Source organism: Phycodurus eques, chromosome 3 (genome assembly GCF_024500275.1).
Source record: "Phycodurus eques isolate BA_2022a chromosome 3, UOR_Pequ_1.1, whole genome shotgun sequence".
In the NCBI taxonomy this organism is placed as follows: Eukaryota; Metazoa; Chordata; class Actinopteri; order Syngnathiformes; family Syngnathidae; genus Phycodurus; species Phycodurus eques.
In genome coordinates, this window is record NC_084527.1 from 20,923,748 (window position 1) to 20,938,163 (window position 14,416).

General features: G+C 40.1%; 1 protein-coding gene across 3 annotated transcripts; it reads right to left on the bottom strand.

Annotated features, from left to right (window-relative positions):
- Positions 1-1,941: 1,941 nt before the first annotated feature.
- LOC133400196 (uncharacterized) lies at positions 1,942-13,103 on the bottom strand. 3 transcript variants are annotated; one of them, XR_009768310.1, is made up of 5 exons: positions 12,830-13,103; positions 11,423-11,698; positions 4,290-6,244; positions 2,662-2,757; positions 1,942-2,150 (listed from the first exon to the last, which is right to left on the bottom strand). XR_009768310.1 is itself a non-coding variant. In XM_061672612.1 (3 exons), exons 1-3 carry the CDS (start codon positions 13,005-13,007, stop codon positions 8,249-8,251), a joined length of 489 nt encoding a protein of 162 aa, XP_061528596.1. In that variant the 5' UTR covers positions 13,008-13,103; the 3' UTR covers positions 7,182-8,248. The 3 variants fall into 3 exon arrangements, 1 of the variants encoding a protein (XP_061528596.1); XR_009768309.1 differs by having other exon boundaries at positions 1,942-2,757; XM_061672612.1 differs by lacking the exons at positions 1,942-2,150; positions 2,662-2,757; positions 4,290-6,244 and adding an exon at positions 7,182-8,283.
- Positions 13,104-14,416: the final 1,313 nt, after the last annotated feature.

Consider the following 14,416-nt stretch of genomic DNA (forward strand, 5'->3'; position numbering starts at 1 on the left):
AACAGGTGATAGAGGCTGGAGATTGAGCAGATTCTGATCATAAAAGAATTGATTCCCAAAACTCAATCACAGATTTCATAAATTCTGTACATCACAAAGGCACCACGGTCACCTCCCTTAACTATGTTATTAAATACTATAATTTTATGCAACTGTAGAATCACAAGAAATGCAATAAAGGATTGTTTTTGCTCAATCGCGCCGCACTTCAATGTCTGTAAACAAGTGGGAGTCAAAGTGAATCAAGAATCGATGGCCTTGCTGTTTTCGAGCCTTGAAGCCGCCAAACAACCGTCGGCTGCTTTGGTCTGATCGTCGGTTTGCGGCGTGTATTTGCCGTGCTGCTTACTTTTGTCAGTCCACCAGCTTTTTCGCCGAGCTCGTGTGACAAGTCACGGTGAACCCGACCGAGCGAGCTGACATTTGTCACAGCGAAATTGATAAACGAATGCGGAAAGAACTAACTCACAAGTCATGTTCGGTTACACTTGATTGGAGTAATATACGAGTGTACCGCATTTACTCATGTTTACATTTGAGCAGAGGAGTTTGACCTCTGCGCAAACATTCCTCCCCCTCCATCAGTCGCACGGAGAAGTCGGAAAGTCAATATTGGAGTTTTTCCGTAAGTAAGTCCTTCACCTAAGCAGATATCAGAAAAATAACATATTTGTGTTTCAGTATAATTTTTTTAAAAAGATTTTGATTGTGGATTTTATTATTATTATTTTCTGATGTTATGTGTACTATATTTGTATGTCTTTTGTCAATTGTTTAATCATTTTTAAAATATTCAGTTTTTTTATCACTTTTTTTCATATTTGGAGATTATTTTGGTTTTATATTTTGTTTCATATTCATTGATTTTTATGTGTTTATTTTCTTCTCGTATTTTTGTATTACAGTAATTGGGAATATTTTTCTTGATATTTATTTATATGTAAATATTTATATATTTTCTCCCAAAATGTTTTTGTTTTCTGGTGTTTTTGTTGAATATTAAAATATTTGCATTTTTGGTATTAATTTCTAATATTTTTGTATTTTCTATTTTTGTTTAATATTTTATTTCTTTTTGAATACTGATGTATTTTTGTGTATTATTTTTCTATTTGTGTGCAATATTTTTATAAAAAAAAGAAAATGTCAAATATTGTCTTGGATTTGTCAGCTGGTATTTTATTTTCTAATGTTTTTTGTAGTTTTTACTTATTACTTTCTAATATTTGTATAATTTCATCTCTTTGTATTTTCATCATGTTCCATTTTGTATTTGTTTTTTATCCAAATTTCAATTATTTTTTGCATTTTTTATATATTACTATCAATAGCATTCATATTTAAAATAGTTCTAATTTCATTTTTTTCTACACAAAAAGAAATTCTGTATTTTTTATTGCATTGGCTCCTGTTAGAATGTGCACCTAATTTTTTGACTTGACCGCTCCCATTAGCAACAGTACTTACACGTACACGTTAACAAGAAAATATTTGGCGCACGGCTCTAAAACAAACATTTCTTGTCTGTCAGATGAGGGGTGAAACTGGTTTGTTTTGAGGGGAAGGGAGCGATGGGGGGGGTTTCACACATTTCAGGAATGCCACACGTCTGGTAAAGCCCCTCCCATCCCCCACCACCCGAGCTTCAAAGAGCCTTCATTCTGACCGTGTTCTGGTGTGATAAATCAGTCGTCTTTCAGTCATTAGATGACATCTATCTTCTTTGTGAGCATATAGTACATCAAGTCGAACTTGCTCTCTAAGTGCCACGGAGCAGTAAGTGTTGCTTTTGATGTCGGTGGGAAAAACCGCAACAACTTCAGAGCTGGGTGTGTGTGTGTGTGTGTTGGGGGGGGGAACACCCTTTGCTTGTTCGGTTTGTGGGAGGAGGTTCTGTCTTCAGGCAAACATGGTGTCACACATGAAAACACACATGGGGGGAAAAGCCTTTTAATTGTTCCATTTGAGGTAAAAACAACTGTTGTGGACAAATTGAATGCAGACAGGATTTGATAAACATTATTCTTCCTAGTTAGGCTAAAACATAAATTGAGTTTAAAAAATATGATTCACAATCAAAAAATACTGACGACCAGTCCCAAGTGTAGTGCCCCTTTAGCCCGAAGTCAGCTGGGATGGGCTTCGACTTTCTGTGACTCAGGAAAGGATATGTGGTGTAGAAAAATGGATGTCTGGATTAATTTAGTGCTTCCTCTTGGGGAATAAAAATTCTTCTTGGCAAATAAACTTGGATTGATTAAACTGATAAAATCGCACAGCCCTATTATGAACATTTAATAACAGTTCTGCTGAGGTTGTATGCCAATAAAAATCTTGGAAGCCTTTTTTAAAGAATTTTTCGAAGTTACTATTTGCCAGACCATCTCGGGATCATATCTCAAACTTTGGCTTTCAAGTCACAGCAAAAACAAACAAACAAACAAATAATCAGACGAGGGATTGCTCGCATCTCCCACAGGTAAGTCGTGTTTCCCAAGTGCAGGTACCACTGTATTATATCTCTATCCCAGTCTCAATGCACAATGCACATACTTCTACACACATTAAACTTCATTAAAAAAAACAATCAATAATGTGTTCTAGTCTTTAAAAAATAAATAAATCACATTTGACCTTCAATTTCAATGGCATGTTCTTTACCTGTGCTGCCTTCTGCACTGCCTGTATTGCTTGCACTTATATCCACATCTGGGGTGGTGTCATCATTTTCAATTTCACAGGTTGGAACCCAGTTGCCTGTAAGAAAATTAGCAAACTGGGGATAAGAATTTTGTTTTTTTTTGTGCAACAGTTGTACAAGTCCAAATATCAGTCAAATCTAGCAATATTTCATAAAAGATGCGAAACAGCATTCACTTAAACTAACATGCAGATACACTGGCATCCAAGCTAAGCCCTACTAACTTTCTGAGTCTCCTATCAATTTCTGAACCTCACTTTCAAGGTTGTTTTTGCGGGAAGTGAAGTCTGGTTCATGGGCGCGGCCATTTTGGAAATGGTCAATGCTGTGGAATCAGGAGAAAGTGCTGGGTGCAATCATGGGCAACCTCTATACATGTCAAATTGGAACTAATACTCACTGGTAGGCCAGTATTTATCTTGAAAGCTATGCCTTTTCTCCATTTATACATGAGTACATTTAGAATGTTGTGCCATATCATGTGTAAATGTGTGTTGGTATGACAATTCCTTGAATCCTTCTCAGTGGCTCATTGATGCAAAAGTACATTGAGCGTGCGATAAACTTGTCTGACTGTTTATTTCTAGGTGCCATGTTTATGGGAGTTTTTGTGGTTGTAATAGTTCAAGTTGTTGTATTTAAGGAGCAGGTCTATCTATGTGAATTAATTAATTAAATAAGTCTGTTTTCTTTCCGGGCGCCACGGTGACAGACTGATGAGCACATCCGCCTCACAGTTCTGGGGACCCGAGTTCAAATCCCAGCCTCGCCTGTGGGGAGTTTGCATGATCTCCCCGCGCCTCCTGGTTCTCCGGTTTCCGCTCACATTGAAAAAACATTCATGCTAGGTTAACTGAAAACTCTTCATTTCCCATACATATGAATGTCAAGGGTCGTTTGTTCATATGTGCCCTACGATCGCCGGATGACTATTATTATTATTGCTAAAGCAAAAGGAGCTCTGGCCCAAAGTCAGCTAGCATAGTCACCAGCAGCTCAACCACACCCTAATGTGAATGAGAACCAGGTTAAGTAGATGGATGTTGTTTCAAAATGAATGCTGGCTTGGCACATTCAGGTTTCTTACCTGCACGAAGTTCAAATCACAATCACAAGCGTTTAACTACGTTGGAGTTATTTTACTAGTTGAGATGGAATTTTTAGGTGTCTGAAATGAATGAAATTGAGAAAAGCAGGGTAGCTATGTTGCATAACGCTATTTAACATTTTGTGATATTCAGGAGTAATAAATTGCCCTTTCCGTCTATTTTCTAACGTTGTCACTGTGCCTTTCCAACAAACGATTCACATTGGCTTTCACAGTCAGTGCTACAGCGCCACCCGTAGCTCCGGTATGACTACAAACAAGATGAACACGTGAACATAAATGTGAAAACTAGCTAAAAGTAATGTTGTGAACATTTAGATGCACTTTGGATGTACAACGTTTGTGTCTGGGAAACAGCTTCCAGTTGCTGTCGTTTGTTCTCCTCCATTTTCTTGACAAAGTTCCTCTTCATACAACGCTATCGTTCTTTCAAACATTCCGAAAGATTTCGTCGGCGGCTGCAATTAGTCGCTCCCTTACCAACTCTTTCGACATTTTGACGTTTTCTTTCGCTCGCAATATCCCGCTTCGTCGCCAGCTTGCGCCAATTGTGAGATGCTTGAATCCGTTTTTCTTCTTCGGTGGTGGTTCTACAGCGGCCGAGCAGCCCATTACGCCAGGCGACCGCCATCTTACGGCGGTATTGACAACGACTCAAAAGAAAAGAACAGAGGAAGAGGTCAGAATCCAAACGGCCTTTATTGTAAAACTACGCGAGGCAAAAACATGACTTTCGACTTGTTCCTAAAATTAAATGTTATAATAATACAACAAAATACAAGGCATGAAAATGTTTGATGTACAATTAACATGATACAAAACAATAACAGCGGCACGGTGGACGACTGGTTAGAGCGTCTGCCTCACAGTTCTGAGGACTGGGGTTAAAATCCCGGCCACTCCTGTGTGGAGTTTGCATGTTCTCCCCGTGCCTGCGTGGGTTTTCTCCGGGTACTCCGGTTTCCTCCCACATCCCAAAAACATGCATGGTAGGTTAATCGAGGACTTTAAATTGCCCGTAGGTGTGAATGTGTGTGCGAATGGTTGTTAGTTTATGTGTGCCCTGCGATCGGCTGGCAACCAGCTCAGGGTGTACCCCGCCTCCGGCCCGAAGATAGCTGGGATGGGCTCCAGCACTCCCGCGACCCTTGTGACGATAAGCAGCTTGGAAAATGGATGGTTGGAAAACAATAACATACCACAGTTCTGGTTAAACAATCAGTATAGCTTTTAATATACGTCTGCTTGTACTCCTTTTCTCACCATGACATCTGACTGTTGTACACTTATAACATTTACATGTTAACATTTAAAGTGTTAAGAATAAGTTGCAAGTATGAGTCTAAAAACAAACACAACCTCAGCAGAACAGTTATTAAATGTTCATAATAGGGCTGTGCGATTTTATCAATTTAATCAATCCAAGTTTAATTGCCAAGAAGATTTTTTTTCCCCAAGAGGAAGCACTTAAATTAATCCAGACATCCATTTTTCTACACCACATATCCTGTCCTGAGTCACAGAAAGTAGAAGCCCATCCCAGCTGACTTCGGGCTAAAGGGGCACTACACTTGGGACTGGTCGCCAGTGTTTTTTGATTGTGAATCACATTTTTTAAACAAAATTTGTGTTTCAGCCTAACTCGGAAGGATAATGTTTATCAAATCCTGTCTGCATTCAATTTGTCCACAACAGTTGTTTTTACCTCAAATGGAACAATTAAAAGGCTTTTCCCCCTGTGTGTGTTTTCATGTGTGACACCATGTTTGCCTGAAGACAGAACCTCCTCCCACAAACCGAACAAGCAAAGGGTTTTTCTCCCGTGTGAATTTGCGTGTGTGTCAGCAGGGTGGACTCCTGAGAGAAGGTTTTGCCGCAAAACGAGCAAGTGAAACTTTTTTCTCCCACGTGAGTTTTCATGTGCCACTCCAGGTTTACCTTCTGAGTGAATCTCTTATCGCAAACTGAACATTTAAAGGAGTTTTCTGTGTGTGTGTGCATGTGTTCGTTTAAATTTCTCTTACAGGAGAAGCTTTTACCACAAGTGTAGCACATGAAATATTTATCAACACTGTGCATTACCGTGTGTGCAATCAAAGCAACATTTGAATTAAATCCTTCACCACAAACCAAGCAGCTAAAGGGTTTAATTCCACTGTGTGTCCTCATGTGCGATGCCAGGTGAATTTTTCGGGAGAATCTATGACCACAAACTGAGCAGTTAAAGGATTTCTCTCCGGTGTGGGTGCTCGTGTGCGACCGCATGCGTGACCCCGGACTGTGTTGATCAAGTGGTGACCAATCGGGCGATGTGTCATCGTCTTCGTTCTTCACGAGGGCGCCGGTCAACAGCAATTCGCTGACGCCAGCCTCCTGTTCCTCCTTAACGTGGGGGCGCTGGGGGTGCTCAAAACTGGAGCTCGCCACAAGTTCATCTGTAGGACAAGAAACCAGAAGTGGGTGTCAGTCAGACATGTGCAAGTCATAATTCTCAAGCCTTAACATTCAAATGTCATAAATTAGTATTTGTGGGAACGATATACCCATTTTGTGGCTACAAATGAGAACTTTGTACACACATACCTATTTCATGGCCACACATTAGTATATTGTGCGCACATGATACCCATTTCATGGCCACAAATTTGTATTTCATGTTGTGAACATTGGCACTTATTCCATAGTTGTGGATTTAAAAATGATGTCTGGAGAAAAAAATCCACCCAAAATAGAATAAGTAGTCATTTTACACTTGTGTTCTGATGACACTTGATTTTCAGCCAGATTTTGGCCCACACACATTCAGGTCAAAAACCTATATGAGCCTGCTGACGTCAGCAACAGAAGGTGAGCACATTTCCTTACGTGTTCTTGGTTGCATTGCAAATCGATACTATTGGTCCGTCCCCACGTTATTATTTTTGACGCAATATTAACCAGTTTAAAGTGGTGAAAATAGCTTGAGAACAAATCTGTAAATGTTCTTGAATGCTCAAAATGTCTTGAGAAGTGTTGTACAACTCCGCCTATTGCATTGTTCTGCAGAAGTCTGCGAAATTATTGGCGCCTATATGAAATAATAATTATTATAATTAAATAATAATAACGGGTGAAACTTGTGAGGCCAGATAAATTTGAGCCGGGAGGGAGGGAGGGAGGGAAGGAAGGAAGGAAGGAAGCTAGAAGAGACATGGAGATAAGAGAGTGCAGATTCAGTTGTGCCTTTTTATAGTCCCCTCCAAAAGTATTGGAACTGCAAGGTCAGTTCCTTTGTTTTTGTTGTACCTGAAGACATTTGGGTTTCAGATCAAAAGATGAATATGAGAAATAAGTTTAGAATTCCAGCTTTTATTTCAAGGTATTTACATCTAGATGTGTTAAACAACTCAGGACAGATCATCTTTTGTTTGAAGCCACCCAATTTTCAAGTGAGCAAAAGTATTGGAACAGATATTAAATTAACTTAAAGTGAATAACATTGTATGCATTCTTCATTTGAAATGCTTTTCCAGGCCTTTACTGCAGTCTTTTTAGTTCCTGTTTGTTTCTGGGCGTTTCTCCCTTCAGTCTCCTCTTCAGGAGGTAAAATGCATGCTCTAATGGGTTAAGGTCCGGTGATTGACTTGGCCAGTCTAAGACCTTCCACTTTTCCCCCCTGATGAAGTCCTTTGTTGTGTTGGCAGTGTGTTTTGGGTCATTGTCTTGTTGCATGATGAAGCTTCTCCCGATTAGTTTGGATGCATTTTCCTGTAAATTGCCAGACGAAATGGTTTTGTAGACTTCAGAATTCATTTTGCTGCCACCATCATGAGTTACATCATCAATAAAGACTACTGAGCCCGTTCCAGAAGGAGCCATGCAAGAAGGCCAAGTCATTACGTTTTACCAACACCATGCTTCACAGATGACCTTTTGTGTTTTGGATCATAAGCAGGTCCTTTCTCCATAATTTTGCCTTTCCATCAGTTTGGTAGAGGTTAATCTCGGTCTCACCAGTCCATATAACTTTGTTCAAAAACTTTTGTGGCTCATCTCTGTACAAAATCCAATGTGGCCTTCCGATTCTTTTTGCTGATTAGTGGTTTGCATCTTGTGGTATGGCCTGTATATTTCTTCTCTTGAAGTCTTCTTTCAACTGTGGATTGTGATACCTTCACCCCTGCCCTGTGGAGGTTGGCAGTGATGTCACTGACTGTTATCTTTGGGTGTTTCTTCACAGCGCTCAAAATTTTTCTGTCATCAACTGTTGTTGATACCCTTGGCTGACCTGTTCGATGTCTGTTGCTCAGTACGCCAGTAGTTTCTCTCTTTTTCAGGACATTCCAAATTGTTGTACTGGCTATGCCCAATGTTTGTGCAACAGCTCTGATGGATTTTCCCTCTTCTCTCAGCTTCAAAATGGTTTGCTTTTTTCCACGTAGACAGCAGCTCTCTGGTCTTCATGTTTGCTTAACAGCAAATGCAGATTTCACAGCTGAAACCCAAAGTCAAAAACAAGCACGAATGTTTAAGCAATCAATCTAAAAGGAAACACCTGAGCATCTAGAAACACCCATCAGTCAGATGTTCCAATAATTTTGCTCACTTCAAATGTGGGTTGTTTCAAACAAAAGGTCCTCTGTCCTGAGTTGTTTAACACATCTTGATGCAAATACCATGAAATAAAAGCTGGAATTCTGAACTTTTGTCTCATATTCATCTTTTGACCTGAAAACCAAATGTCTTCAGTATACAACAAAAACAAAGGAATTGACCTTGCCGTTCCGATACTTTTAGAGGGGACTGTATACGGTAACATGGGTTTAGTCAGCTCAATGTTGTTTTGAAAAGGAGTTTTGGTAGACACAGGCCTTTGCTTTTGTGAAGTTAAAGGCTTTTTGTGCATGGGGTGGTTAGTGTCGTGTGACAGTGACAGACTTTGATAGGCACGGCTGTCAACACAGCAAACACCCGTCAGCACAGCGCAGTGTTCGTACCATTTTATCAATGACACGTAATAATTTAGGATTTTTTTTTTTAGCATATTAAATTAGCGATTGAACATAGTTTTGGGGTGCTGTTCTGTTCATATGAGTGTGCAATGGTATATAATAGTAATATATGGTATAATAGCAACTTGAACAAAGCAGTGTTTGGAAACTGAAGCAATTTTTTTTTTTTTTAATTATTTCCTGAAAAGCTGTCATTTTGGAGGTGTGGGGATTCCGCCCGACAGCACTTTTTAGTATAGTACAATCCTTTGTCCACACAGACTATGCACAAATTTAGTCTCCAGCTCCGTCGCTGACGTCACCCCAAGACATGCCGGCGTATTGATTTTAGTGATGTAAAATAGGCCTTCCCAGGGCAATTAGTTATTTAGCGATTGGTCCAAATTGTATTACTATTGGGAATGACTGCCAGTTTCATTTTCTTGAGCAAAAAAGGCTTAAGAGAACTTGTTAGTGAAATACAGTCCATCTTGACACTATTGGTCCCACAAATGAGAATTTTTGATCACACAAATTAGCACTGACAATGCTAATGTTCGCGCTGCCCCTTCGCCAATGGCTAATTGAAACAAGATGTAGCGAAGCAAATATTTCCCACGTTAGCCATGCTGGTGTATTCACATTAGTTCTCGCAGCGAGCTCGCTCCCTTTTTCCATCAAAGCATGAGCTGCCAATCCCACTTTGGTTGTCAAGCCGTCCCCGTCTTCCCCCACAACACGATTAAGTGATGTAATGTTGTACTTTAGCTCAAGTTTGGCAAAAGGGGAGTGATGTAATTTGGACCACGTTGTCCTGCTTTTGAAAGCTGTTACAATTATCGGACAGCTTAAGCCTACTAATATTTACCACCAAAGATTTAGAATATTCATGTCTTCAACTAAAAAGTTTGAATTTGAGAAAATTCTCCTATTTCCTGAGCTAGATAAAATCTTTAAGATCCCTTTGAGGATTATTAAATAAGTGAATCGTTTCAACACTTTTATTGTAATTAACAAGAACATTGATCAAAATGTAATATAGTTTACTATTTCAACCGCTTTTATCATCACATCTTGGTGATTAAAGGTTTTTTTCTTCATCGCTATACTCGGCTGACAGCAGTGCTACTGCTACTGGCAAGAGCATCATTATCCAGCATTAAATTTTTACAAGGCATGAAGTTAAATCAATGTCAATTTGATGGAAGGTTTTATTTATTTTTACAATAGTAAAATGAAGATTTGTTAATCATATCAATTCATCATAACATTTAGGGCTGGCTAACAGGAAGGAGTTATTTGTTGGCTGTATCCTATGTCGTGTTGGTCATACTATAGAATTATTTATTTATTGTGTTTAGTGACTCACACTGATGATAAACTTACCCATAAAAATTCATGCTAAATCGAAATCGCTGTACTTGTTTAAAAAATAAAAATGCAAACAACCTCGCAATTAGAGTATTTTCCCTAATCGTTTAGCCCTAGTCCTGATTGATGACTAGATAGTTTCGATTGGGCCCACATCGTTACAAGCTTATCAGCTTCCCAGTGACGAGGACTGGCTCAGTGTGGCTAAAGGTTTAGCCACATAAACACACATAATGCTATGGCTAAGTAAACACAAAGGTGGCTGGGAATGTTTTTTTTAATTTTTTGTAAAGTTTAGCCACATTGGCGAAGAGGTTTCATCATGACCCACTGCCAACCCTGCTAGTGCTAGCATTGACAATACTAATGTTAAATTCCTTGTGTCTTGTAACATCCATCCATCCATTTTCTGAGCCGCTTCTCCTCACTAGGGTCGCGGGCGTGCTGGTGCCTATCCCAGCTGTCATCGGGCAGGAGGCGGGGTACACCCTGAACTGGTTGCCAGCCAATCGCAGGGCACATACGAACAGACAACCATTCGCACTCACAGTCACGCCTACGGGCAATTTAGAATCTCCAATTAATGCATGTTTTTGGGATGTGGGAGGAAACCGGAGTGCCCGGAGAAAACCCACGCAGGCACGGGGAGAACATGCAAACTCCACACAGACGGGGCCGGGGATTGAACCCGGGTCCTCAGAACTGTGAGGCTGACGCTCTAACCAGTCGGCCACCGTGTCGCCGTCTTGTAACATACTTGGCAAATAAAGCTGATATTGTTTCTGATCTGTGCATATGTTGTGGCCACAATTAAAAAACTAATCCCATATCATGATGATGGTGAATATCTGGAGCCCCCCCCCCCAACACACAATTGAAAAAAATCTTGGTGTTAGTAGGTGGTCCACCTCACCTTCTCCATCCATGGCATAGCATTTCTTCTCTGCACTTAATTATGCATATAGATTTGTGCATAGAGATTTTGTTCTTGACCATATTAGGACGCTAAACAATTAAGCACCTTTGGTAGAACAATAATAAAAATAAATATCTCAACAAAATATTCCTAAACTTCCAGATCTCGACTAATCTTCACCAGTCTCATAAAGGGAAAAATGCATTAATGAAAAGTGTTTGTTTATTTTGTGTAACAAGTAGTATTTAAGGAACTATTGCAAGATAGTACTGTATGACAAGTCTATTTTACTTAATTACTGCACATAAATAAGTCAGCTTTCTCAATTGTTTTTTCTGTGTGACACCTTGTATTACCTTCAGAGTCTGTACCGCTCCTCAAAAGTTCTTCAATGTCGTCACTGTCTGACAGTGGAGCGAAGATGTGTTCTTCTTGCGGTGCCCCGCAGTGGTCTCCACTGGTCTCTGTCGTCATGTGGGGCGACTCAGGCAGTTGTTCTCTGCTCGTCATGGGGACAGCCGTGACATCCTCCTCCTCCACTTCAACTTTAATGTGGGGGGTCTGTGGATGGTCCAAACTGGTGGTGCCCGCGTGGAGCTGTTGTACTTGATGACCAGTCAGCAGCTGGACATCTAAAGGACACAAGCAACACACAGTTGAGCTCACGTGAAATGAATATGACTATTTGACACACAAAGAACGACCGTGATTGATTAGTTGTGGAATTTGATGGTTCTGATCTAAACACAATAACAGTCCCCTCAAAAAGTATTGGAATGGCGAGGTCAATTTCTTTGTTTTTGTTGTATATTGCAGACATTTGGGTTTCAGATCAAAAGATGAATATGAGACAAACGTTCAGAATTCCAGCTTTTATGTCATGGTATTTACATCTAGATGTGTTAAACAACTCAGGACAGAGCACCTTTAGTTCGAAGCCACCCACTTTAAGTGAGCAACAACACACTTTAAGTGAGGAACAGACATTATCATACCACCTTCAAGTGAATAACATTTAATATTTGGTGGCATAACCCTTACTTGCAATAACTGCATTAAGCCTGTGACCGATTGACTTCAACTGACTGTTGCATTCTTCATTTGAAATGATTTTCCAGGCCTTTACTGGAGCCTCTTTTAGTTCGTGTTTGTTTCTGGGTCTTTCTCCACTCTGTCTCCTCTTCAGGAGGTAAAATAGTACCAATAGAGTACCACAAGATACAAAGAATTTGACATTGCTGTTCCAATACTTTTGGAGGGGATTGTATGTTGCCCCAAAGGGAGCACGGTGGTCCAGTGATGAGCACATCTGCCTCACAGTTCTGAAGGGTTCGAATCACGGCTCGTTTGCATGTCCGTGCTTACGTGGATTTTCTCAAAGACTCTACATTGCCCACAGATGTGAATGTGAATGGCTGTTTGTCTTAATGTGTCCTGCAATTGGCTGGCGACCAGTCCAGGGTGGACCCCCGCCTCTTGTCTACATTCACCTGGGATAGGCTCCAGCTCACCCGCCACCCTAATAAGGACAAGCACTGGAGAAAATGGCCAGATGGATGTCGTCTCAAATTAATTTTGGCCTGGCACATCCACTCGGATCTGTACGAAGCTTAAAAAAAAATAAAAAATAAAATAAAATGTAGCTAAAGAGGAGTTCATTTACTAGTTAAGGTGGAGTTTTAGACTACGCATATGACTACGTTATGTGGACATACATTTCAAAACAACGTTCCAAGTAGAAGTTTGTGAACATCTGAACGCACCTTGTATGTTCAACACTGTTTGTGTCTTGTAAACAGCTTCCAGTTGACGTCGGTGTCGCTCGGTCTCTTCTTTCGCCCGACAAAGTTGCTCCTCGTACGACGATATCGTTCTTTCAAACAGTCCGAAGATTTCATCAGCGGCCGCAATTAGTCGCTCCCTTACCAAATCTTTCAACATTTTGACGTTTTTTAAAATTTATTATTATTATTTTTTTTTACACAAGACGCTACGTCCACCTTCTTCTTCGTTGGTGGTGGTCAATCGTTTTTCTTCTTCTTCGTCGTCGTCTTCTTCTTCTTCGATGGCTTTATCCTGGTTGCCAACAAAAGTTAAGGTGCATCACCGCCACCTACTGTTATAAAGTGTATCTCAGCTTTTCCTACTAACACATGACCCAAAATAAATAAATGCAAATAAACATAACTACGGTACATCCTGATAGTAATTGTCCTCGTATTATTTTCCAAACGCATGCTATCTTCTGTCCATCTCAAAACTATTACTATGACACCCATCCATCTAACTTGAAGTAGTCGCCTGTTCCTGAACTTCACGCCTTCCCTCCTCCCATTTGAAACCCTCCATACTTCGGTGATGTACCGCTGCTATCACGAGCACACGAACGCTTTGTTTTAGATTTTATATCAGCTTTTGCATTTGTTACTCCTGCCACAAAAGTCTTTTCCCACGTTTCCACACCCATCACACACACCTCATCTTCTTTTCACACTCATTCGCCAGATGACCAAACCCCTGACATTTGAGGCATCTCACTTTGTATGCAGCCAACATATACCACTTTTGGAAGTTCCTTTTCATCAAAATCTATCACATTTCTGTAAGGAAGAGAAGGCCAAAATAGCTCCACAGAGATGTGAAGGACTCATTGCCAGTTCTAAAAAACACTTGATTTTGATTTTGATTTCCAGTCGTTGCTGCTGAGGACGGCCCAACCAGTTATTTGGTTTAGGAGGCTATTACCTTTTCACACTGGGCCAACTATCGCCACTTAAAAACAGCATTTTAAGTTCAATTGGGTTATATTTGTCTGATATTTACATTTTTTCCCCATCACCTAATACAGTATATGACCATATTTAATATTTCATCTCTCCCACTTGCCTCCTTGGAATTTTGGTTCGCTTCAATGGATCCTATATGCCCTTCATTCCTCCCTCGCTCTCAAACCTCACGACTACATTCACAATTCCTAAATCCTGTACTTCCTCCCCCTTCTCAACAACACTACTCAATCTCACTATTCGACCCAAACGAGTCTCTTTTCTTCTTTTTCCTTTCTCTTTACTGGCCCTGCTATTGGCTGGCGACCAGTTCAGGGTGTACCACGCCAAGAATTGTAATTTTTCATCATGGCCATGGAACTGTGGACCAGCTCTACACTCTTGATTAGAGTTCTGGATGGTGCATGGGAGTCTGGCTAATCAGTCTACGAGAAGCCATTATTTATAGAGAATAAATTCATGTTACAAGAAAAAAAAAAATAATTCCAACAATAAATATTTCATTTTAATAGAATAAAAAAGAAGCAAAACATTTCACAAGAATGAAAAACATCAAATGAAAAA